The 22,493-nt window shown below is 43.6% G+C and overlaps 6 protein-coding genes across 9 annotated transcripts; 3 read left to right on the forward strand and 3 right to left on the reverse strand.

The window, feature by feature from the left end:
* The first annotated feature begins 762 nt into the window (after positions 1-762).
* LOC113464170 (uncharacterized) lies at positions 763-1,962 on the forward strand. Its single transcript, XM_026812476.1, has 2 exons — positions 763-1,256; positions 1,345-1,962. The coding sequence occupies exons 1-2, from the start codon at positions 1,016-1,018 to the stop codon at positions 1,533-1,535; spliced, it is 432 nt and encodes a 143-aa protein (XP_026668277.1). The 5' UTR covers positions 763-1,015; the 3' UTR covers positions 1,536-1,962.
* On the forward strand, positions 1,884-11,444 carry LOC108623634 (sodium- and chloride-dependent transporter XTRP3). Of its 3 annotated transcripts, XR_003389012.1 has the most exons (13): positions 1,884-4,140; positions 5,877-6,109; positions 6,249-6,269; positions 6,459-6,680; positions 6,817-6,927; positions 6,997-7,238; positions 7,326-7,470; positions 7,543-7,744; positions 7,824-7,983; positions 8,062-8,224; positions 8,302-8,502; positions 9,204-9,267; positions 9,764-9,853. XR_003389012.1 is itself a non-coding variant. In XM_018022297.2 (12 exons), the coding sequence occupies exons 1-12, from the start codon at positions 3,891-3,893 to the stop codon at positions 9,914-9,916; spliced, it is 2,103 nt and encodes a 700-aa protein (XP_017877786.1). In that variant the 5' UTR covers positions 1,886-3,890; the 3' UTR covers positions 9,917-11,444. The 3 variants fall into 3 exon arrangements, 2 of the variants coding, with proteins under 2 accessions (XP_026668271.1, XP_017877786.1); XM_018022297.2 differs by lacking the exon at positions 9,204-9,267 and having other exon boundaries at positions 1,886-4,140; positions 9,764-11,444; XM_026812470.1 differs by lacking the exons at positions 6,249-6,269; positions 9,204-9,267 and having other exon boundaries at positions 1,885-4,140; positions 9,764-11,444.
* Positions 11,445-12,011: 567 nt separating this feature from the next.
* Fa2h (Fatty acid 2-hydroxylase) lies at positions 12,012-14,245 on the forward strand. Its single transcript, XM_026812475.1, has 6 exons — positions 12,012-12,724; positions 12,821-13,043; positions 13,162-13,322; positions 13,397-13,529; positions 13,613-13,732; positions 13,809-14,245. Exons 1-6 carry the CDS (start codon positions 12,431-12,433, stop codon positions 13,892-13,894), a joined length of 1,017 nt encoding a protein of 338 aa, XP_026668276.1. The 5' UTR covers positions 12,012-12,430; the 3' UTR covers positions 13,895-14,245.
* On the reverse strand, positions 13,912-15,135 carry kappaB-Ras (NFKB inhibitor interacting Ras like 1). Its single transcript, XM_018022304.2, has 2 exons — positions 14,943-15,135; positions 13,912-14,746 (listed from the first exon to the last, which is right to left on the reverse strand). The coding sequence occupies exons 1-2, from the start codon at positions 15,039-15,041 to the stop codon at positions 14,240-14,242; spliced, it is 606 nt and encodes a 201-aa protein (XP_017877793.1). The 5' UTR covers positions 15,042-15,135; the 3' UTR covers positions 13,912-14,239.
* An 83-nt stretch (positions 15,136-15,218) lies between these two features.
* On the reverse strand, positions 15,219-16,575 carry Irbp18 (Inverted repeat binding protein 18 kDa). The gene is made up of 3 exons (XM_018022305.2): positions 16,425-16,575; positions 16,093-16,203; positions 15,219-16,024 (listed from the first exon to the last, which is right to left on the reverse strand). Exons 2-3 carry the CDS (start codon positions 16,201-16,203, stop codon positions 15,767-15,769), a joined length of 369 nt encoding a protein of 122 aa, XP_017877794.1. The 5' UTR covers positions 16,425-16,575; the 3' UTR covers positions 15,219-15,766.
* An 87-nt stretch (positions 16,576-16,662) lies between these two features.
* Positions 16,663-19,166, reverse strand: atms (RNA polymerase II-associated factor 1-like protein antimeros). Of its 2 annotated transcripts, none has more exons than XM_018022299.2 (8): positions 18,939-19,166; positions 18,775-18,867; positions 18,374-18,698; positions 18,153-18,296; positions 17,978-18,081; positions 17,684-17,900; positions 17,374-17,614; positions 16,663-17,300 (listed from the first exon to the last, which is right to left on the reverse strand). In XM_018022299.2, the coding sequence occupies exons 1-8, from the start codon at positions 19,010-19,012 to the stop codon at positions 16,822-16,824; spliced, it is 1,677 nt and encodes a 558-aa protein (XP_017877788.1). In that variant the 5' UTR covers positions 19,013-19,166; the 3' UTR covers positions 16,663-16,821. The 2 variants fall into 2 exon arrangements, with proteins under 2 accessions (XP_017877788.1, XP_017877787.1); XM_018022298.2 differs by having other exon boundaries at positions 16,663-17,303.
* Between the last annotated feature and the right edge of the window lie 3,327 nt (positions 19,167-22,493).

The raw sequence follows: 22,493 nt of genomic DNA on the forward strand, positions 1-22,493 counted from the left end.
CACCCCCTCCGACCTGTTACCTCCATCTTTCCATCTGTTTGGCTGCCCACGCTAATATTATTTGATGTTTACGTAAGAACAGCGCGACTCTGGAGCGTCTGTTTTTCGCAGAGCTCGCATCGATCGTAAAACTGATTCTGTTCATGTGAAACCTATTTTTATCGACGTGGATGAAATTATTTCCCGAGTCTCGGTTAGACGGCGAAACGCTAAGCAGGCAAAAATCGTGGAGCAGAGTTACGACACACGTGAAATACAAATGAGTAATACCCTCGGTCACGAAAGCCTACGAGGAGCATTCCGATCGCATGCGAATTTCGAAATCGTAAGCAGAAACGGTCCGCGTCGGTCGATGAATTTTCCTATCCTTCGGCCGCGGACAGATTACGCAACGAGCCTCCTCGTGGACGATAAGCTCGGCCACTAGAGAAAATTGAGGTAGGCGCTGGAAGAGTGCCACGCGACGGTCCTTCCTCTGCGAGCATTGGGTGGCAGCGTCACGCAGATGACTCGATATTAATCGCGCGTAAACAACAGCCTCGTTATGAATAAGTTCGTGAATGAGGATGTGACGCGAAACGATTTACGGGCAAATGCCTTCGCGGATACGTGGGAGCGGCTCTGTACGCGCGTCGAAGAAAAGTAGCCAGATTAGATTGATTTAAAAGCAGGTTCGACGCGAAATCGTTTTAGACGTCGTCTCTGCGGCAGGGTTTCTCCGTTCACTATAAATAGATGACAAGCAACGGGGAATTAATCGGCCGGACCGAACAGTAATTCGTGTCGCAATTACGTGCGATCGCGCAAAATCAGTCGTTATCGCAAATACCCCGGAGGCAGCGTATTTATTAAACAAATTGATTTCTTCGGACCGCTTGGGCCGGACCTTGACACGCTTATCGTCGATGATAGTTTTGATAAATGGACACCCTCGCCTATTGCACGACCTGCTCAATGCTGCTTGCAACTAAAATTTCCTGCCACTTTCTACGTACGCTTCGGTTCGCGGAGGTCAATGTCGAAAACGAGCGAAACATTTTTGCCAACGGGCGAATTCATACTACACAGCAGAATGAACTCGGACCGTGTGCCAAAAAGGTCAAGGCTTTCATTGATAATTGACCATATGGAGACCAATATTCAGTTCCGCCTTCCATTTCTATTTCTGTCCAGTATGATTTATCCATCGCACGGACACCTGACCTTAGCTAACAACCAGGAAGAACCTCGGGGGAGTCGGGTCTCGCGGGGCGAAGGTCAGTAGAAGCGCGAATCGGTCGATTGGAATCGGAAACGCGTCTCCCTAGCCGGAGGGATGAAACAAGTCGAATTCTATTTGCAAAGACGGGAGGAAAACCGAGGATCGGGGAGCAATCGAGGCGAACGAAAATGGCGGGGATTGGCTGCTCGTAAGATCGATGTGCGGCGAGACGCGCTCGCGCGCGCGCCAGACCGCTCCAGCACTCGTCACGGGGTACAGCGTCGACGTTGACCAGAAGCACAGAAAGGACAAGGGAAAGGGTGAATCGTCCTGAATACGTAGGGGATAGACTGTCCGAGGAACGGGTTCTCTCCCCTCTTCGTGGATCCTCGCCCGATTCGCTCATCCCCGGTAACTCGGCCAGTGGAATACTCGGCCGTTTCTGAACCGCGTCGAACAGTCTCGCTGAGGAGAGTCAACGGGTTGGACAGCAGAAGTGGAGTGTGTGCCACCGCGTATGCGCCATATGTACATAATTACTACGTCCAATCGGGGATTGAAAGCGGTGCAAAGCTTTGTCGTAGCGCCGAAGCTCCAGGGTCCGCTTCGTCCCGCTGTTGGTTCCATCGCGTGCGTGCGAGGAAGCGCGCGCGCGCGCACAACCGCGCGGCGGTGGTTCAGTTGGATATTGACTTTCGCATGCACGGGGCGCGTTGCCTAGAGTCTCTTCAGCCACTGCGATTCCTAGACGAGAGCATCGAGGAAAAGAATTTGCGCGCGGGTTGAACAACCACGACGACGACGACGCTCGCACACACGCTCGTTGGTCGCCAGGCGAAAAGCAGATAGAACCAGAAAAATAGCCGAAGGCCTCCCGAGGCCGGAGGAACGAAAAAACGAAATACGAGTCTGATCGAGGCGGGCCGGAGAAAAATAGCCGTGCGAGGAGGGATAGTCAGGAACCGAGCTACATGGCTCCGAAAATTATTCATTCTTTCCACCGTCCACGCGTCTGTTACCCAAGTCCCAACGAGCATCACCGGTTCTGTCGACCTGTAAGTTCGAAATAATTCCGTGAACGATTCGTGCAACCAGTTTCCGCGAAATTAGGAGCGAATCCAGTGGAGGTGGCCCTGTACGCGGCCCGGTGTGCCGTCCCCTTCGTCGCATCTTAAACGATATACGCTCGAGAGTACAGGGACGACAACGAGCGTGAAGAGAGAGAGAGAGAGAGAAAGAGAGAGAGAGAGAGAGACAGTGTGCGATAGAAAAGAGAAGCATGACCACCACGCGAACCGATTTATTAGATCGACGTTGATATTCTCCACGATTCGAGGACAAGCTCGGAGCTTATATGTCACACGAAAACGCAAGAACCAGCAACATCCACGGAAGACGAAAAAGGAGAAAATTTCGCGAGCGCCACACTGCAAGGAGCAGAGCGAGGTCCGTAGATCGGGGACGTGTTCTAACACGATAATAATCGTGACAGCGACGTGAAACGCGAGCTTCCTTTGATTCCTTCGAATCGCTAAAAGTGATCCGTTCGTAACCAGTTCTCTCGATGCTCCGTTCTCGTACGAGGCGCAAACCGATGTTCACGCTCGTACGAACGGAAGCCCTTTCAACGGTCGTGCACCACGCATCCTTCTCCGATCACCCCCTAGCCCCCTTCGTTTATTCTATTTCGCATCGTGACTCGCGTTCCTCGTGTCCGTCCCGATTTCGCAGTTGAACATCTCCACCGTCGAAAGAAGATAAGCACGAATCTGTGGAATCGTGGCGTGCGAATAATCGTAGGAGAGCGATCGCGTCGTCTCGCTCCCTCGACCCACCACGCCGTATCGATTATACTCGCCGCGCGCGAGCCAGATATTTGAATCGTCGATTCCCAGCCTTGCCAACGTGATTCGCGTACTTCTCACGTAATTCCGTTCGAAACCGTTCGAATAATCGTCGCGTTCTTCCCCCGTTTCCTCGTCCCGGAGACGGACGCAACCGCATTCCCCGCGTTAACACAATTTTTTAACCGATCGATGCTGAAGAACAACAAAAGTTTCTGCGACGCAAACCAGAACGAGGTGAAAAGGGAGAAGAAAAATACCATATTCCGCGTGTCTCTCCCTTCTGCCGTTCGCAGAAAAGAGCGTGCGTCCGCGTGGGAGCCGTTTCGAATAACAGGCGCACCAGGCATGCCTTCCGCGTTACGTTGAAGAATTTTTTTACCGCTCACAGAGAGAAAGAGAAGTAAACTTATCTGAGATATATTAACGAAAACTAAAGAAAGGAACACGGAGAGATATTCTTGTAATAAAACAGTAACGATTAAGATCCTTGTTGGGCCTTTAGTTGAACTGCCGGCGCCGTTCTCCTCATCGTCTTCGCAGTCGACGTTCGTTGACACACCGATCGTCAACGACGTCACCATTGTTGTTATTGTTACACTGTTGTTGCCGTCGATAGTAGTCCCCGCTGACGCTACCGTCGCCTCTTCTGTCAACGATCGCCGATCCTTCGACTTTTTTTACACACATCGATCTACTCTAATCCGCGCTGGTCCATCGAATCTCGAACGCGACCGAACAGCGACAGGAGACGATTACCGTCGTTCGCCGAGAACCTATCCGGGGATAGGGACAAAGTTTAAGGAGTATTCGTCGTTTGGAAACGAGAGACACCGAAGCGAAGGATGGTAGTGAAGAACGAAAACACGAGGAATGGGCATGAGCTGGCTCCGTTGAACGAGGAACGTCAGACAGGCCAGAACGTAACGATTGTGGTGACCGGAAGCCAAAATGCAGCTGCCGGTCAAGACACCAAGGAAGACAACAGAGCAGCATGGAGCGGCAAAATGCAATTTTTCCTCAGTATTATCGGTTACAGCGTGGGACTCGGGAATATATGGAGATTCCCTTACCTGTGCCAACAGAACGGAGGAGGTGAGTCGAACTTCGTTTCGTAATACGAATCATCGCCCCTTTTATACTTTTTCCTCTAACAATAGCATTCGAAGTGAAAACGAAATGAAACGAGAACTTTAAATCCGTTCTCCTTGAGAGCGGTCTTGGAAACGGAGGTTGAACTACACGCGCTGCCTGCACGAAACGTCACGTTATACGCTATTTTCGGTCACACTTCGTCCGCGCAACCACCTTCCCCTCCTTCGGATCTAACTGCTTAAAAATATATACGTATCACCCGAACGTTTCACGAAATACCGTTCCGACCGGGTCTAATCGGGAAAGATCTAGAAACGAAGGGAAACCCGGACGACAATCCTATAAAACTCGCCCTTGAACCCTCCGCGCGTCCATCTTTCCATCCGCGACCTATACCTCTTCTGACTGGCGTAACTCGATTACATTCCAATGCGAACGGAACGGAAATACACGTACCAGGGAAGGTGGGTGTCGTGCTGGTTCACGGACGGATGCGCGAGACCTCCGGGGGTGGCAGGGGTGAACCGAATGAAATGACGAGCGTAAGCGTTACGTCACCGGTTTACGCGACCCGTTCAAACCGAACGCCCACGCGAATTTTCGCCGCGGAAGTTTCCACCGGCCTCCAGTAGGTGCCAAGAACGAGCCGAGAGATATAGAGGGTTCCTATACTGCGCAGAATGGTAACAACGCGAGCTCCTTCGGCACTATTGGCTTGGACGCGTTTAACGATTCGCGGGGGTTCGATGTGCGCACGGTATAGGCACCCGCATGACGTTGCACCAAATTCGAGCCAGGACCCGTCCGACTTTCAATGGAAATTTCCTCGTGCTCGCGACACGACGCGCGTCGATCGATTTGCCATCCTATCGGCTGACGCGTAACAATTTCGTAGCTACAATGAGTTTACGTTCAACGATCGATCGAAATTAGATAAGGCAATCATCTCGATCTACTGAATGACCCTGTCGGCAAATACAAGGTAATAATCGTTACCGCAAGCATCTTGTTTTTGCTGACAGTCCTTTTCTAGGACTCGATGGTTCGAATTTCGAACCATCGAAGATGGTTCGAGGATGGATTCGGAAGGCGTTCATCGAATGACGGCTGGAAACAGCGTCTAATCGTAGCGTAGAATCAGATAGTTTTAATCGGACGATGAAGTCTAGAAATGGATGATCGGGCCTAGAATTCTTCGCGACTATCGCGGATGTCGCATACTTAAAACAAACCTTTTACGACGCGGACGCGTGTTACCGCGATAACGTCGTGTTGAACGTGACTGATTGGTCAGTAATTCTTCGCATAATGACGGTTACGAAATACTTTACGCCGGAACGAAAAGAGATGCCTACGTTAAAAAACATGTTTGTACAAGGTCGAACGTGTACCTACGTACGTACGTAAGTACGTACTACGTACGTGTCAGTCGATCAATACCAGGGCAGACACACTCCGGCCGCGGCTGTCTCAAACTAGAACCACCGCAAAAAAAAAAAAAGGGGAACGGAGCGTATTCTCTCGGCAGAGACGGGGCCCTCTTCAAATGGGAGAGATTAAAAGAGAATGGTTACGGCATTCATCCCGTAATAAGGGGTCAGAGGAACAAGAGAGAGGAGCGAGGAGCGGGGGCTAACGAACGATATTATTTTACCGGGGATAAAGAATAGGACGAACGCGGATCTCGCTTTAGGCAGCGAAAAAAGCATGTTACGCGCATGGCCCGTTCTTTTCAGGTGCCTTTCTCATCCCCTTTTTCGTGATGCTAATCCTCGAGGGAGTACCCCTCTTTTTGATCGAGCTGGGTCTCGGTCAACGGATGCGACAGGGTGCCTTGGGCGTATGGAACACCATACACCCGTGGCTAGGAGGCATAGGAATAGCGTCCTGTATCGTCACCTTCTTCGTCGCGCTTTACTACAACGTCATCATCACCTGGTGCTTCTTCTACCTGTTCAATTCGCTCGAGGTGAGCATCTCCGATATCATACATCGATTATTTAATCGTTCAAAGATCGTGTCGACGGTGCGTCGGATTAGCGTAAACCGCGGTGATCCCACAGGACCAAATTAACGATTGCGATTTATGTTTCATGCCGCTCGATTAGGCCGTCACAATTAACTTCGGCGTAAGTACAAATCGATTTCAATTCTTCCCTCGCCAGTCTACGAGGCGTGAATGCAAAACGGACAAAGTGGCACGCGTCGCGCATGATATCGAATCTAACTGTAAACGTTAGACGCTTTCTTAGCTTGTGTGATGCGGAGGACGTCGTCCCGAGGGTGGGTTTTCTCAAGTTGAACCGTTTAACGTGTAGGAACCGTTACCGTGGGCGAAATGTCCGGAGGTTGACGGGAAGCCGGTCGAGGAATGCGTGAAGAGTTCGGAAACTGCCTATTTTTGGTATAGAACTACGTTGGACGCCGCGCCGTCGATCGAGGAAGGTTCAAGCCTCAAGTGGTGGATCGTTCTGTGTCTGCTGCTCAGCTGGATCGTCGTCTTCTGTATCGTGATGAAGGGAATACAGTCATCCGGGAAGGTACGTAGCCAGCGATCGTTTCGATTCGTTTTTTAATTTCGACCCTTCGTACTTCCTGCTCCGTCTCCCACTTCCGAGTTAACACGAAGGTCAGACACACTGTTTCAACGACTTACGTTTTTTGCTTGATTTAAAGGTGGTATATTTTACATCCATGTTCCCGTATTTGGTGCTTACTATCTTTTTTATTCGTGGAATAACGTTAAAAGGTGCCGGCGCTGGATTAGCCCACATGTACACGCCAAAGGTACTTATCCTCTCCCATCAGTCGTTACAATTTTTAACCGGACCCAATGACAGCTTATTCCTATTCTAGATCGAGAAACTGTTAGAGCCGAGGGTCTGGCTCGACGCGGCGACGCAGGTTTTTTACAGTTTCGGGCTAGCGTTCGGGTCGTTGATCGCGTTTGGCTCTTACAATACGCCGAACAACAACTGCGTCCGGGACGTGATCCTCGTTAGCGGTTGTAACGCCTTCACCGCGATTTACGCGAGTGTCGTGATATTCGCCATTCTTGGCTTCAAGGCGATGACAAACGTCGATAAGTGCCTCGCGAGGTACTCTTCAGCTGACACCCGAAACATTTTAATATATGAATAAAAAAAAAAATAGTAATGGCCCTTTTTCGTTTTCTCCTGTTCCAGTAACAAAGACTTACTTTTCCAACACGGACTTATACCGCACGAGAACTTCACAATGGACGTGTACGAAAGCGTTGTAAATACGTTCAACACGTCCGCGTACAATTTTACGCTCGAAACGTGTAGCCTCAGCGAGCAATTGGACAACGTAAGCGGGAAATACACGTCGATCGTTTATCTTCTTATAAATTCTTATAGGAAATGTGAATAAATTGTTCAGGCCGCTGAAGGGACAGGACTGGCTTTCATAGTCTTCACGCAGGCGATAGTCGAGTTGCCAGGCGCCCCGTTCTGGTCTTGCATCTTCTTCCTCATGCTCCTAGCGCTCGGCCTCGGTTCCCAAATCGGCATTCTCGAAGGCATGCTGTGCGTCATCTTCGACATAGACTTGTTCAAGAGAATAAAAAAGCAGTACATGACCGGTACGTTCGAAATTCTCGATCGTCGATTTTTTCTTCGTGATAAAACATTTTACGAAGGTGTCGTTGATTCATTTCTCAGGTGTGGTTTGCACCATCTGTTTCTTCGTCGGCTTGATCTTCTGCACCGGTGCTGGAGAATATTGGCTGAAGATGTTCGACAGTTTTGCTGGTACCATCGGTCTCGTGATGGTCGCGCTCATGGAAATGCTCTCAGTCATCTTCGTTTACGGTCACGAGAAGTACGTCAGAATTATCAATTCTTCTATTCGATCCTCTATAATATTCGGTCTGTGATAATCCAAATAATTGTTCGCCAGGTTCACGAAAGACATCGAAGAGATGACCGGATACAGACCGGGACCGTACTGGCAGTTTACTTGGCGATTCCTCGCTCCCATAATCATGGTCTGCATTCTCCTATCCAGCATAGCGTCGATGTTCTTCAAGAAGCCTCAATATTCCGCATGGGACGCGACGCGGGTAAGACCGAATTTCGCATTTACCTTTTTTTCTTTTAATATGATTAGGTTTATGTGTTTGTCAAAAATCCTTTTCAGGGTATAACCGTGCCCACCGCATATCCCAGCTGGGTACTGGCCATAGCAGTCGTGATCATTTTCGCCGGCGTCGCACCGATACCCATTGTATTCCTCCTGAGACGATTCCAATGCGTCAAGCTGGATGTTGACATTCATCAAGGCAGTATACGACGTATCGAGACGACAGTATCTACCAAGGAGTTTATGACAGATGGCGATGTGAGTGCACTTGAAAATTTCTTTATTCCGCAAAGATTTTATTTCATCGACATTCATTGTGTCCCTATCTGTCACGCATCTTATCTTTTTCACCATTCACCTTGACACACGCATTGCATCTGTGTGCTTATCTCTTTCATATTTCCATAGCTTATCTAAGTTAACTTGAAGTTCACGATTATTTTTTTGATAAATCTATAATTTTATATTCCCTATCATTTCATTAAAAGATAATCTCTATACATATTTATCGATCGAATTGTATTAATTAATTAATTAATTATCACTGTCTGGCAAGAATGCGAACAATATTGATAAATCTACCAATGACTCTCAGTGATTTCAAGATAACTCAGCTTCCCGTACGTCTGCCAATAAAAATCGTAATCTTTCGATTTCAGTGTGAAATCTAAATCGATGAAGTTCAGATTATTCGAGACCAGGTCACCTTGGATATTCACGATTTATCTCTTTTTTCATTTCGATTTGTTCTTATCATCAATCTTCAATTATGGAACATTCGACGCATGTTCATACGATGCTCGTTTAGAGAAATAAAAGTAGAGACGTAGTCACCATGGTAAACGGTCGGCTTAATTGGCGCGCTAAGAGATCACGATTTAGGATGAAGGAGTTTTTAACTCGAGGCGCGTCGATTAAGCCTGGACGAGCATTAAGATTTACGTTGGACGTACCTGCAGTTATAGGGAAGCGTCCGTTCTGTGTGCGGTAACGTCGATTAATCGCTTCTTCCATAGCTACCACGTGAGTCCGTAGTACTTACAAAACTACCGTTTATGGAATGCTCTTTTAGCTTTGTCCTTACGCGCTTACCGCACTTTCGGAAGATGAATGATCTTCGACGAAGGATAAAGAGGAGACACGGAAAGCGGTACTTTCTTCGGCTTCGTCAATTTTACTTGAATGTTCTTTAGACACTCTCTGTCTTGTCTGCGAGAGAGGAAACATGAGTTCTGGCCATAATAATAAATATATAAAGGTTCATTAACACGTATCAGTGAAGTGCTTCTATAAATGTTGTACACAGTAAATAAACATCAACAACTGATGAGAATCTAGTCATTGATACGTGATATTGGAAAGCTTTTTAGCTTGATAAGTCACTAGCACCGCACTTTCACGAGCTATCTGGCTCACGATTTCAAAGGATCACGCCTTAGCTGCTATTGTTCGTTCACAAAGAGTCTAATCTCTGAATGAAGTATCACGTGCAATTAATAGAGATAACACCGAATTTCAGTTGGACGAGTATCACGATCGTCTGGAAGATTTCCCTGAGGAACCCGAGGACGTGAACAGCGACGACGACAACAATTGCGCGCCGCCCATCACGAAGATCGTCCCTAACAAGCTGCAGGGTAAATCGTTCAAAATGGAAGTGATGGACTTTTAATAAACGGTTTCGCAACTTACGAACGGAGCGGGGAGGACTGTATAACATTGAACATTCGTCTCTTTCGGTTCTCAGGAGACGCGTAAAACGATGCGAATTGTCGATCGGGACCGCGAACGGTCGGTGCTTTTCGGACAAGCAATACAGTTTTAATCTCTACGTCGGAGCTCGGACTCTCGGCGTGTAACAAAGCAAATACATATATAGTAAACGCAGAGGATGCGAAAATATACTCGGCGTTACGAACAAGCACCGTGACACAGGGAGGGACCGATTTTAATCGCATTCGAAATCGTTTCGTCGCGCCTCTGATTAACTTATTGATTCGTTCGCCCGATTTTAATCGCCCCTTATCATTTTCAACGGCCTGAATTTCATGGAATCTAATCAAATCGGCAAATTATTAGCGGTAAACGGATGACAAAAACGCAGATGTCCTATTAAAGATTAGATTCCCGAAGAGAAGTTGCGCTGATATTAATTAGAGTCCCTCGTTCGTGTATTTAGAAAGAGTGCCGTCTGCTTTTCAGTTCCGTACCCTCCGATTTTTCCGTACCGACGAACGACAGAGTCGTTTCAAACCAGATGTTCCGACGAAGGCTCGTTTAATTAGGAAGAATTCGTCTTTCCGTTCTCCATCGATTTCTAGACGATGCCTACGTTCCTACTGCTTCCAAACCTCAGGGCTGATATCACAGAAGGGGATGATCGAAAGAGATGGTCGCAAATGTCGAAACCTGACATAGGTATTTATATACACCTACTCGCCTGGATAGTGCGTACGGAGTAGGGAATAGTGTACATAGAGAGGACGGTATCTCTTCGTCGAGTTTCGTAAATACTTCCGACTCGCTAGGAACTCGATTACTTAAGACAAAGGTAGTTCGCGTTAAGTCGAAATTTGGAGCAGGATCGCAACAGTTTTCGGATCGTACTTAAAAGATGAAGAACCAAAGGAACGATGGTTCGAGGTCGAGTCTTCGTCGAAGTTGAACGAAGCCGATGCAGGACACGCGGTCGTTCTTCAAAGTAACTGGAAACGAGAGATCCAACTGCGTTCGATGTCTCTCGTTTTCAGAATTCACTCCGTTATCGATGGGAATATAAAAAGTTCTGCAAACGTAAGGGCGGTTATCTTCCCGTTGACACTGCGTACGTTCGTTGATAAGGTCAGTACCTGGCTCGAGAACATCGATCGCGATGCTGAACAGATAAAAATAAATGGAAGTTACCGATTATTATTATTCATCATCGCGTGGCGCCGGCGATGCTCGAATTGCTATATTTTGGCAGCGCGAGTGCTCAACGTCCGACCACCTCGGGAAATCGCGTACATCCCACCATCCCGTGTCGGGATTAATTTCTTTTCTCCGTTCTTCTCCCACTCTTATTCTCCGTTCCCCAATTTCACGCGTCGGAGCACGACCGCTGCTGCGTTCGTAGACATTTAAATATAGATCGTATATAGGGTATATTGTATACACAAGTATCCAAGACGTTTAAATAAAAGCTTATTTATTGCCGAGTACATAAGGTTGAGGAGGTCTGTGATTATCGACTTTTCCCACGCACTCGTTTCCCCGGCGCTTTCGATACCATTCTTACGACCCCTTTTTTCAATGTCACCGATGCCGCCGCCGCGCACGGTGAAATTGTTCCAACCACTATCGCTGCTGGGTTAATTGTCACGTGGTGCGCGCGACGCACGCGCTGCGCTATTGTCACGAATTAATACAAAATTATTTTCTTGTCCCTTGTGACTACGACCTGGGCCCAGGGATCTCGTAACTTTACGTGCAAGCGGAAAGTGGGGACGACGCGACCATGGTGGGGACCAATAGTTGGTGGGGGTATGCAGTGATTTTCACGGTAGCGCTGCGGAGAGCTTCGCGAACGCGCATGAGCACGCATGAGGGGAATAGTAGTGGGGATCGAAATACGGGCGAAAAACAGGGGAAGCGAGCCGTGTACGGAAGCATACGAGATCCCTGGTCCCAACCGAGGAACCCGCGTAATCGAAAGTTGACAGAACGGCGAAAAACGAGGAAAATAGAATAGTCGCTAAGTATACTAGAGACGGTATGTACGGCACCGAGTCTAGATAACAATCGGTGACTCAATTGTATTGAAACAATGATAATTTTTAGCAGCGTCGCAGAATGTGGCGCGAAGAGGATGACGAGGAGGACGAGGAAGAAGTATAATGAAAATCAAAACGTTGACGTAAGCGTACAGACAGGAACTTATCACGGTAGGTGACACATCGAAGATAACATGGACTATTCTTATAGTATGTGCGTATGCGATAATTTAAAAGATTTCAAGTGTGCCACGATAAATCAGTCGGTCACCGAAGGTAGACGCTGTAGCAGGTCGACAGTCCCGCCAACGATTTCGCAACGTTTCTCACGCGTAATTCCACGGTCTATTACGATATTTATTAGTCCTCATTTTGAAAACAATTGACCGACTAATTACGCCGAGCCAGCCAGCCAACCGGCTCGACCTGTTCCAATGGAAGAAACCGCGGATTTTCCTTGTGACGCGCGTAAACGTGTAGGTCAGTTACGACATGTGGAACAATCGACCGCGAACGGAACAGCAAATAAGTTTCTAGTCAACTATCAAAATAAATCGTACGACATACACGAGTTTCTGCGTTACCACCCTGGAGGCAAGAAAATATTGAACCATTATGAAAATCGAAGTCTGGACAAAGCGTTCGACGAGAATCCTCACTCAAAAGCGGCGTTACACCTGTTGCAGGAGTTCATGTCGGACAACGAAAAGAAATACCAGGAACACGAAGTGAGTTCTATCTGACGATTCTGTTTTCGAAATTATTGTTGTTCCATGAGGAAAGAAAAGAAATATTTATGGGGTGAGGACGGTTTCGCTTTATAGAAACTGATCGATTGGGACGCGCCTATACTGGGTCAAGTAGGCTCGTTAGGTGATAAGTACTGGGAGTGGGTCAATTTGCCGGTGAATCGACAGATTCGGCTGTTCAAATCAGACGTTTTAGAATTTATGACGATTACTCCTTGGTACTTGATACCGATTGTGTGGATTCCAATGTCTACCTACTTCATCTGTATAGGACTTACACGCATGAACACTAACACCGGTAATCATGTGTTCCTTTCCCAGTTCATGTTTTAATTATTAGTGACTATTGACGCATCAGCGACCGTGATAAGGAATTAGTAGAAACCTATTTCAAGTGTCTCCATTGAAACTTCTAGGAAACGCTTTGCTTGAAGTCTTACTATCGTACATTTCCGGTATATTGCTATGGAGTTTAATAGAATACGTACTTCACCGAGAAGTGTTTCACTTTAAACCACCAGCTGATTCAAAACTACTTATTACTTTACATTTCGTAATTCATGGTGTCCATCACAAGGTAAATTGAAGATAAGGAGATACAAGATACTCGTGAAAAATACTAATGCGCGTTTCAATAATTTCTTTTCCCAGGCGCCTTTCGACAATAGGAGACTGGTGTTCCCCCCGTTACCAGCTTTATTAATAGCAAAAGGAATATGGAGTGTTTACGAAGCAATATTTTCCGCAACGATGTTTCCTTTTGTGACAGTTGGTACATTATCAGGTACTGTCATCAATATATTATTTATATCTGATAATCACGAATACTGAAGATATATAAAACGTAAAAAAAAATTTGTCTCGCAGGCTACGTTTTCTACGACTTAATGCATTATTACTTACATCACGGCGCGCCGAAAGCCGGGACTTATATGTACAATTTGAAAAGGGTTCATAATTATCATCATTTTTCACATCACGACTTAGGTAAATTTTCTAAACCATTTCCCGTGACGTTAGATGAATTCAAAGAATGAATAAAAATAAATATTGCGCTTCTCAGGTTACGGAATCAGTAGTAAAGTGTGGGATTATGTGTTCGGAACGACTATTTGTTTGCGGCAACTGGCAAAGCCGATCGAATGGTAAAAAACGACTTATTAGAATAAACTTACGTACGCTTTATATAACAATTCTTTTCAACGAGCAAATAGTACAAATGACGTCAACTATATTTTACGATCGATCGTTCGATGGTAAAATCTATTTTAAGTACAAATGAGGAACAAAATGTACAAATACACTACAAAAAGTAATAATAAGAACAAACTAAAACACCTGTACAGATCGATGCTATAATCTTAAGTACGTATACCTTTAAATGTGTAATTATTTTTTTTATGAAGATAATTTGAGCATACCGGTGTCGATGGTTGCCCGGTGCAACGGTGAGACTGGTTGATAAAAGAATAAATTATAAATAAATATGTATAATTAAGACCCGTCGACTTTCACGTTTTTTCTACCCATGCTCAACTGCGGGAACGTGCTTTTATTCGTCGGAGGATTCAGTCTAGAGGACAGATAGACGAATGCTTCGAACAAACTTGACCTATCCATTACGTTCACTTCGTAATGTTTCAATTTCTCTCTAGTACACCAATTCGCAGCCTTGTTCGCCGTGTTCTCTAAACTGTGAGATTCCTCCTCGGTCCTCGCACGATTCCCGACTACGATTATACTTATTTCTTTCTTATCTTTGTTCCTGTCAATGTCCTTCTTCAACGGGAAGAGCACGTCTAAGGATTCAGGTTTGCCCGTATCGTAAACTAATACGTATCCATCGGCGAAACCGAGATAATGCCGTGGTAGTTGCTGATTATTCGCGTTACTCTGAAGGGATTCCAGCCCGGCAGTGTCGTAAAATCGCACTTTCTCCTTCGTGCCTCGATCCGTCTCTATGTTCGTCACATAAATGTCTTCGATCGTGGGATGAATTTCCTGTAAATTAACAAAATGCGTGTTAGAAATTCGTAAATCATAAGACCTCAGATTTTATGCGATTAGAAAAAAATTAAATAACGCAAAACAGTTCGAAGTATCAAAAGCTGAATAGAACGTTTAAATGATCGAACAAATATTTAATTTTGCACAAAGATTCGCGGTTTATGAATTTAAGTATAACCTAGATTCTTACTGTCTTGACATTGACATTCCCGTAAATGAGTTGTTCCAGCAACGCGGTCTTCCCGACTCCTTTCATTCCGCACACAACCACTTTCGTTGTTTTCCCCATGTTCCAATCTCCGATTTTCTTTCAATTTCACCCATTGAATGGGGACGCTGGTCGTGATCGCCAACTGTCAAGCCAGTCGCCCCCGCCGCTACCGCGGACGCTCTGACGGAAAGCGTAGGAGGATGTTTACACCATTATTTCCCCCAATTAAGTGTTTGTCGTGACTCAAAAAATTCATTTCATAGCAAGGAATCTGCTTACTTTATTCAATTATCTCTTAGTTACAAGTAAAATGCTTAACGGTAAGTGCTAAGAATTCGATTACAGTGGAATGAATGAAATAAAATATTACGCGCTATTCGTACAGCGTAAAAATAGATAGGAATCTATGAAATACATTTGTTATTAAAATGTTTCGTGGAATTATACAATCCTTTACATATTTATATGTATCTACAGATCTGCATAAGTCCTTATTTTCTAGATTTATGCATATAATAGATCGTCATGTCCTTGAATAAAAAATAATTTATACTTTTCAATTTTTCAACGTTTTGATTTTGTACTTTCTACTCCTCTTCTTCGGTAGTTAAGATTTTTTTCAATGATTCCTGGTACTCTCTGTACCAAAGATCTATACAGCTCGAATTAATTAAAAATCAATGGAAGACAGGCATCGTTCCAAGATGTCCGACTTCTTATTAAAAACAGACGAACCAAAGCGCATCTTTATCTCAGATTTGTTCAACACCACGTTGTTTACATCACGTGGAACATATTATATTTTATTTAGCTGTCTGTTTCGCGCGATCTTCAGGCTTCGTGTCATCGGCTAGGAGAGCGTTCAAGTCCACGTCTTGAAAGTTCACGGAATGCTGACTCGAGCCTGCGTGTGCGAGGAACAGATCTTTTAAGAATCCTAATTCCTTGGTAAGCATCTTAATCTTCTCCTCCAGTAACTCATTTTCCGTTTTTAATTGATTCACGCGTTCTAGCGTTTGCTGGGTACGCAATTTGCTCTTAACTCTCGAGCGTTTTACAGCCTGGAATAGACGTGGAATAGACGTTTAATATCGGATCCCTGACGAATTCGATGATCATTTCTATCTACCTGATTGTTCCTATCCCTACGTCTTCTGTAATCTTCGTCATCGTCTTCTTCGGACACTTGCTGTCTCTTTTTTTTATTTCCAGAGGAATTTTCTTTATTTTTTGGAGCCATCTGAAGTTGATTTAAATATGCGTCAGCCTTTTAACTATTTACTACTAAGTGTTTATTCTTTACGTGGTAATCGTAGTGTACTGTATTTACGTCACTACTATGAATTCGAGATTTAGCCAATGTTTGTGGAATACATAGTAAGTTCCAAACACTCAGCATGTCGTAAGCAGCACAGTTAAATATGTACTATGAAAGTTCTACACGTATTTATCTTCACTTACCTTTCACATTTTACGTAGATATTTATATGCTTGATTTCATGTCACTGTAAAAGTTTGCGAACTTACACTCCCTTCGCTATTTAGATATTTACCACGCGTATCACAGCGAGACTGGAAACACACTCCGATACGTCACGCGGATGATGCAATGCTATTTAAAATAACCCGAGTTCACAATGCGCAAGTGAAAATCCATCGCCCTCTATCGGCGCTCCTCGTGAAAAAAAACACATACACATTTTCCTTATCGATTACTCGTTTATTATTCACATTTGGGAGATCTGTTTCATACGAAAATTAAGTCTATTGTGTTATGTATTCAACGATTAAATGTTTAAAAAATAGGTAATGAATTACAAGTAGTTTTTGGAAATGTACCATGCATCTTATAAATAATTTATTCACTCTCGGAACCGCTTTCGCCGCTACCGCTACCCGATCCGCTGCCACTACCGCTCGACGGTGATCTCGATTTCGACCTAGATTTCGAGCTCGACCTGGATCTCGAAGGGGACTTCGATTTTGATCGAGACTTCGAACTTGATCTGGATCTTGAGGAAGACTTTGACCGGAATTTAGAGCTCGACGGTGTCGCGGACCGAGATTTAGCCGGAGATGCGGAACGAGATCTGGATGGTGATTTCGACCGCGATCTAGACTTGGACGAATTTCTAGACTGTGGGGTACCAGATCTCGATCGCGATTTACTGCGTGATCTAGCTGGGGACTGAGACTCGGAACGTGAACGAGAACCGGATCTTGATTTTGACGGAGACACCGAACGAGACTTCGATCTGGACGGTGACTTCGAACGAGAACGCGACTTCCTGCTCGACGCTCGGGACGATGCTCTAGACTCAGCCTCGTTTTCGGATCCTTCTGAAACCGAGATGATCATGACATCAATGAAGGTATGAGAGATGCGACCTCAAGTATTTTTATTACTAACCCCTTTCTTCTGGTTTCTCCATCTCTTGCTGAGGTTCCTCCTCCTCCTCCTCTTCTTCCTCTTCGTCTTCATCTTCTTCGCCCGGTGGTTCCAATTGCTTTTCCCTGTATCTCTGCATCTTGAATTCAGTGGCATTCAATGGTCTGTGCCTCACTATCAATCTAGTATTATTCGGTTGTTGGCCAGCCTTTTGACGACGTTTACTAAGACGTACTCGCGTCTCCAGCTCATTATAATACACCTGGAATATAAATAGTTAAAAGACATGCTTTATAATCTTTAGGTAATCATATATTAATATGGAACATACCCCTTCTTGTCTTATAACGAGGAAATAATTTTCTTCGTATCCCTTCGAAGCTTTACTCTTTACATTCCAATTATATTCTCTAGCCATTTTATATTCGTATTCCTCGTCGTCCGCGTAATCAATACCGGCTGTGAAATCTCTTCGACGTTTTTCTAACGTCTCCTCCAAGGGTAAGAAGTACGCCACGAATTGTTCACCGCTCTCGTCCATCACACCCCTAAAGCAATACCATTGTTAGAATATTCGATTAAGCACAATCAGATAAATAGAGATGAACGCGAAGCCTGAATTTACCGAATCATAGCTTGTGACATTTCCTCGATCTGAGCTGGCACAGAGCGTCCAGTCGGAGCCGGATCTGAATCGAATATGACTTGCGCACAAGGATATTTCCACAACTGAAAAAGAAAACAGGATTTAATAAAACGATTGGAATATTCATTGTAGCAAATGAATATACGACAATTACCTTGAAATCTGGAAATACCGGTAGAATTTCTACAGGTACCACATTCGGTTTACTGTAATGTCTTTCAATCGGCTTCTTATTGTCTTCGAACGTCTTTTCTATAGCTTTTATTTGACTCTCACGATCCATGTACAACGTTTCTTCCTGTAAATAATAACAATACTCAGAATATACGTAGAGAGATTACAATAGAAATAAAGAATGTTAATATTAGAACTAACTTTGAAATTCTTTTTGATGCTGTAACCGACTTTAGCCTCAACCTTATCCACAGTTTGTGGCTGAAACCTGGTTTGTTCGGTTGAGATGTATTCTGTCCTCCTAAGCCAAGACACGCTCCGGGCATGATGTCTAGATCTTTTGGAATCTTGAGGAGTGAGGACATCTTCTTCTAGAAGCTTCTCGTCAGCTGGATCCAATTGGGCATTAACGTCTCCAGCATAAGTGTCTTTATTTATAAGACCAATTTCTACACCTAAATCATGTTCTGTCAATACTTCGTATTTATAGTTCCGTTCTAATGATGTTGGATTATACTGAATGAATCTAAAACAAACATTATTTTATTAACTAACAGTAAAAATATCATAGGATAGTTCATAGTATGATAGTGGGAACTTACCGAGTAGACTCAAAAGGATATGTGATAAATTTAGGGTCGAATGGTATATCAGGCAAAGTATTGCAATATTTAACTCTACATATTAATTCGGATCTGAAACAAAAATAATATTAAATGCACAATGTTCGTTTTGTAAGAGTTATAGGTTATGGCAAAGTGTGTACCTTTTCTCTGCTGGTCGTGTCCCACGTTTATCCCGGTCACTTGTACTGCCGTTCGTTTGAATTGTAGGAGCCATTTCGCATTAATAAATTAAGCTTAACAATAGTTTTTACATTACAGAAAGTCAAAATATATTTAATGCAAACATAGTCACACGAACACCACACTAATTTACTCAGGAATAGCAGCGCTGCCGCTACGTAGTGACTCCACAGAGGGACTGGAAATACAACTGCATTTCGACCGGAAGTTGCGTATTCGAAGTGCGCAATCTCAGAAGTTCGAAAAATGCTTCAAATAAAAGTTGTAAGTCGTGACATTCTCTACAAGACAGATTCTATGCATTTTTTGCTTCTAACACCGGTATTTAACGAGTTACATATGATTATTTGGCATTTTATTGATGTTGACAAAATCCGACCATCCCAGCGTCGAAACAGCGAACTTTTGGCAAAAAATTTTGTTTTTCCTCAATAACTCCTAAACCGTTGGACTTACGAGAAAATTGCATAGGACCTTTCTTGTAGAGGACGACGAGATCTACAATTTCCATATAAGAATTCTTCACTATCGTTAATAGTTTACGTGTTATTGACGAAAAACGAAAAAACAGTTTTTTGCAAATTACTCGTAAACTATTGACGATAGCGAAGAATTTTTATATGGAAATTGTAGATCTCATCGTCCTCTACAAAAAAGGTCTGATGCAATTTTTCCGTATCTCCGACGGTTTGGGAGTTATGAGCAAAAAACGAAAATTTCGCGAAATCTGAAGGGGTACCCCTTGGAAAAATCTCGGAAAAATTGAAAAATTTTTTTTCCTCGTAATTTCGAAAAATGCTTCAAATAAAAGTTGTAGATACTGCTATTACCTGCAAAAAAGGTCGTATACAATTTTCCCGTAGGTCCAACGATTTGAAAAACGAATATTGGTGTTTTCATTTCATAATCCTTCACCAAATATGTATACATATGGTGTAACTCCCGAATTTTATTTTATTAGTATAGCAGGACGAGGAATTGTACATATGATATTCATATCCACGATATTGTACGCGGATATATAAATAAAAGCAATTTCTTTCTTCTAATAATCCATATTTCTTGATATTAGTCAGAGAAATACAATTTAAGAATAATTACTTTCATAATCCAAAAATATCTAAAATCCATCATTTTGGCAACATCGGTTATTCTACTGTTAATATTAAATGTAGCTCAGCACGAGACTATGTAAACTAGTTATTCATCGACGGTACAGCCACGTTAATACGTTGCGGTCGTTCTACATTCTACGTGCAGCAAAAGTGATCACGAATGGACAGGAACTAATTTCCTACTCCTACCGGGATCCTGCAGACACGCTAGCTGCCTGCTCGAAGGGACGCGATGTATGTAATGTTTCATCGTGGTAATGCTGAGAGGGAATAGAAGTTAAAACGAATGAGCCAGCACGCTGCTGACGAAATTAAAACTATGTTGCGCCCACGCGAATTTCGCTACAAATTAAGCAGTATCTCCACTATATGTATGATACCGTTAGACAGTTGTCGGATCCGACAGCTCGAACCGGGCTCTGGGGCCCGAACCGGGCAAATCCTGACTATTTTTCACGTTCCTCATGCATTTCGATTGTACATGAAATCGATCGTTAAATTATTTAAAAATTGATTGAGGGAAACCAACAATTCTTATGCAAAGCAGAACTTCTATAATATTAGTTTAAAAAAGAGAAATGCAGATAGAAGTTTATTTCTCAATCATCGTGATCAATCCTTTATTTTTTTGATATTCTACATACTTTCATTGATATTATTTTCTATAAATACACAGAACCTTTAACGATTAATTATTGCTGTCATTTCGTGCAGTTTTATTTCTTGATGAAATAGTTGTGAAACGTAAAACCTAGTGCGTGAGTCGTGGATTTATCTATGTTTTAGAGATGATAAAATTGATAGAAACGTTCGCGACGTACAAGGGAAACAGAAAAACACGTGGTTCAAATGGAATTATTTATGGCGTCAGTTTATCACACGATAAAGTTTCATCGTTCACGTGTATCCCAGAAATAAACATGTTGCATGTTCCCGTTTTTTCTATTATGCATGCTATAAATCGGAGTGCAAAGGAGGTCTAGATACTCACTCCGGACTCTCATTTTAAATGGTCGTATTCCATGGTATGCGTTGTCGATGAAAAGAAAGGAGATGGGCGTCCGAGGGAAATAAAAAAGAAGGAATAGTATTTGATTTTATTTCGCCTGTAGATCCTTTCGTTCTATCGAGATTACTTTACATTTACAACTCCCAGTTGCTCACTATTACGACAAACATAAAAACCTTAGAGCCTTAAAAAATGCAAGGAGTGACTGAACGAATCATTGAAACTAAATTTAAAATCAATTAAAATACAGCCGTGCAATTTCTTTGCAAAATGAACATTTTACCAAAACATTATGCTAATATTAATTGTATTTGATACAATGATTGTAAAAGTTATATAGCAATTTGTAGCGTAATGAGTAAGCTTAGATGTTCTGCTCAAATATTAGACCACTTAATTACTATTTGAATATTGAACGAGTAAATGTATATATAGTATCTAAATGAATCCAAGCTTGGGCAGTAGCAAATGTCCTTCGGATTGCAGTTACGTTGGTCTTATCATTTCAAGTTCTGTATAATGGAAGACGTATGCGATGTGTTTGCTAAATAAAAACCTAACGTGACGACAATCACTAACAGTGATCGAAGCGATCGGATGTGAAAGGAAGTGAAAGGTAAGGAAGTGGAAAGAAAGAAATGTGTATATAGGTGACAAGAATTGCGCCACTGTGTCAGGCGTAATGCAATTCAATCTGTACCCTGCACATGCTCGTGAATGGGTGGAAAAAGCTCCGTTGTCAAAGACCACGCGAGCTGATAAGACATTGTGGCGGTTTTCTACTGGTGAATGTAATTAAACGGCAGAAATGGATTTATTGAATGGCTTTGACACCAATTAGAATTCTGAAAGGACAGAGGGACGCGATATAGCGAGGTCATAAAGACAGCGTGGGTGACGGGTGCACGTTTTAGAAATTCGATTTCGAGCCGCACGCCGAGATTGTGTCTCTCACCCCATACTGTACCTTGTTAGTCCCTGGCTTTTTCGCCCTTCTGTTTCCAGAACAAGGGATACGTTGAAGTGCTGAATGAAGGTTCAAGCTCTCTCCTGTAATTGCTTTTGGGTTCTTTGTTTGAATACATCCGCGAGTCCTTTCATCTGAAGCTAGCATGTATTTTTCCTTTATTCGAATTTTCTTTTTACATTGTAAAAGACTAAAAGCACGCGACAAAAGGAAGCCCGGTGAAAATTACCGCTCGAGGTATTTCGAAACCGTGAAAATAAGATTTTCCAAATATTTTCCAAAACTCTATGATCAAATGACAGGGGTCGAAGGACAATGCTTCAAAGGCTATCAGAGGACATTTACATGCGGCGTACGAGAATTAAATGAAATTCCATAGCATTCTTTGTAAGAATTGTCTTCAATTCTGAATGACAGAAAAATC

The sequence above is a fragment of the Ceratina calcarata genome, unplaced genomic scaffold (assembly GCF_001652005.2).
Source record: "Ceratina calcarata isolate Rehan_Ccalc_2016 unplaced genomic scaffold, ASM165200v1 scaffold283.2, whole genome shotgun sequence".
In the NCBI taxonomy this organism is placed as follows: Eukaryota; Metazoa; Arthropoda; class Insecta; order Hymenoptera; family Apidae; genus Ceratina; species Ceratina calcarata.

What these genes read in the sequence shown, in the direction of transcription:
- Irbp18 (XM_018022305.2), bottom strand. Translation starts at nt 16,203, where the DNA reads ATGGCTCCAAAAAATAAAGAAAATTCCTCTGGAAATAAAAAAAAGAGA. An exon ending in GTAGGGATAGGAACAATCAG is followed by an intron (nt 16,025 to 16,092) that starts GTAGATAGAAAT and finishes CGTCTATTCCAG; the next exon opens with GCTGTAAAACGCTCGAGAGT.
- kappaB-Ras (XM_018022304.2), bottom strand. Translation starts at nt 15,041, where the DNA reads ATGGGGAAAACAACGAAAGTGGTTGTGTGCGGAATGAAAGGAGTCGGG. An exon ending in GGAATGTCAATGTCAAGACA is followed by an intron (nt 14,747 to 14,942) that starts GTAAGAATCTAG and finishes GTTAATTTACAG; the next exon opens with GAAATTCATCCCACGATCGA.
- LOC113464170 (XM_026812476.1), top strand. Translation starts at nt 1,016, where the DNA reads ATGTCGAAAACGAGCGAAACATTTTTGCCAACGGGCGAATTCATACTA. An exon ending in TCGGGTCTCGCGGGGCGAAG is followed by an intron (nt 1,257 to 1,344) that starts GTCAGTAGAAGC and finishes CTATTTGCAAAG; the next exon opens with ACGGGAGGAAAACCGAGGAT.
- LOC108623634 (XM_018022297.2), top strand. Translation starts at nt 3,891, where the DNA reads ATGGTAGTGAAGAACGAAAACACGAGGAATGGGCATGAGCTGGCTCCG. An exon ending in GTGCCAACAGAACGGAGGAG is followed by an intron (nt 4,141 to 5,876) that starts GTGAGTCGAACT and finishes CGTTCTTTTCAG; the next exon opens with GTGCCTTTCTCATCCCCTTT. An exon ending in ACCTGTTCAATTCGCTCGAG is followed by an intron (nt 6,110 to 6,248) that starts GTGAGCATCTCC and finishes CCGCTCGATTAG; the next exon opens with GCCGTCACAATTAACTTCGG.
- Fa2h (XM_026812475.1), top strand. Translation starts at nt 12,431, where the DNA reads ATGGAAGAAACCGCGGATTTTCCTTGTGACGCGCGTAAACGTGTAGGT. An exon ending in AGAAATACCAGGAACACGAA is followed by an intron (nt 12,725 to 12,820) that starts GTGAGTTCTATC and finishes TTCGCTTTATAG; the next exon opens with AAACTGATCGATTGGGACGC. An exon ending in TTTTTCACATCACGACTTAG is followed by an intron (nt 13,733 to 13,808) that starts GTAAATTTTCTA and finishes TGCGCTTCTCAG; the next exon opens with GTTACGGAATCAGTAGTAAA.
- atms (XM_018022298.2), bottom strand. Translation starts at nt 19,012, where the DNA reads ATGGCTCCTACAATTCAAACGAACGGCAGTACAAGTGACCGGGATAAA. An exon ending in GCATCAAAAAGAATTTCAAA is followed by an intron (nt 18,297 to 18,373) that starts GTTAGTTCTAAT and finishes TATTATTTACAG; the next exon opens with GAAGAAACGTTGTACATGGA. An exon ending in CGGTATTTCCAGATTTCAAG is followed by an intron (nt 18,082 to 18,152) that starts GTAATTGTCGTA and finishes TTTCTTTTTCAG; the next exon opens with TTGTGGAAATATCCTTGTGC.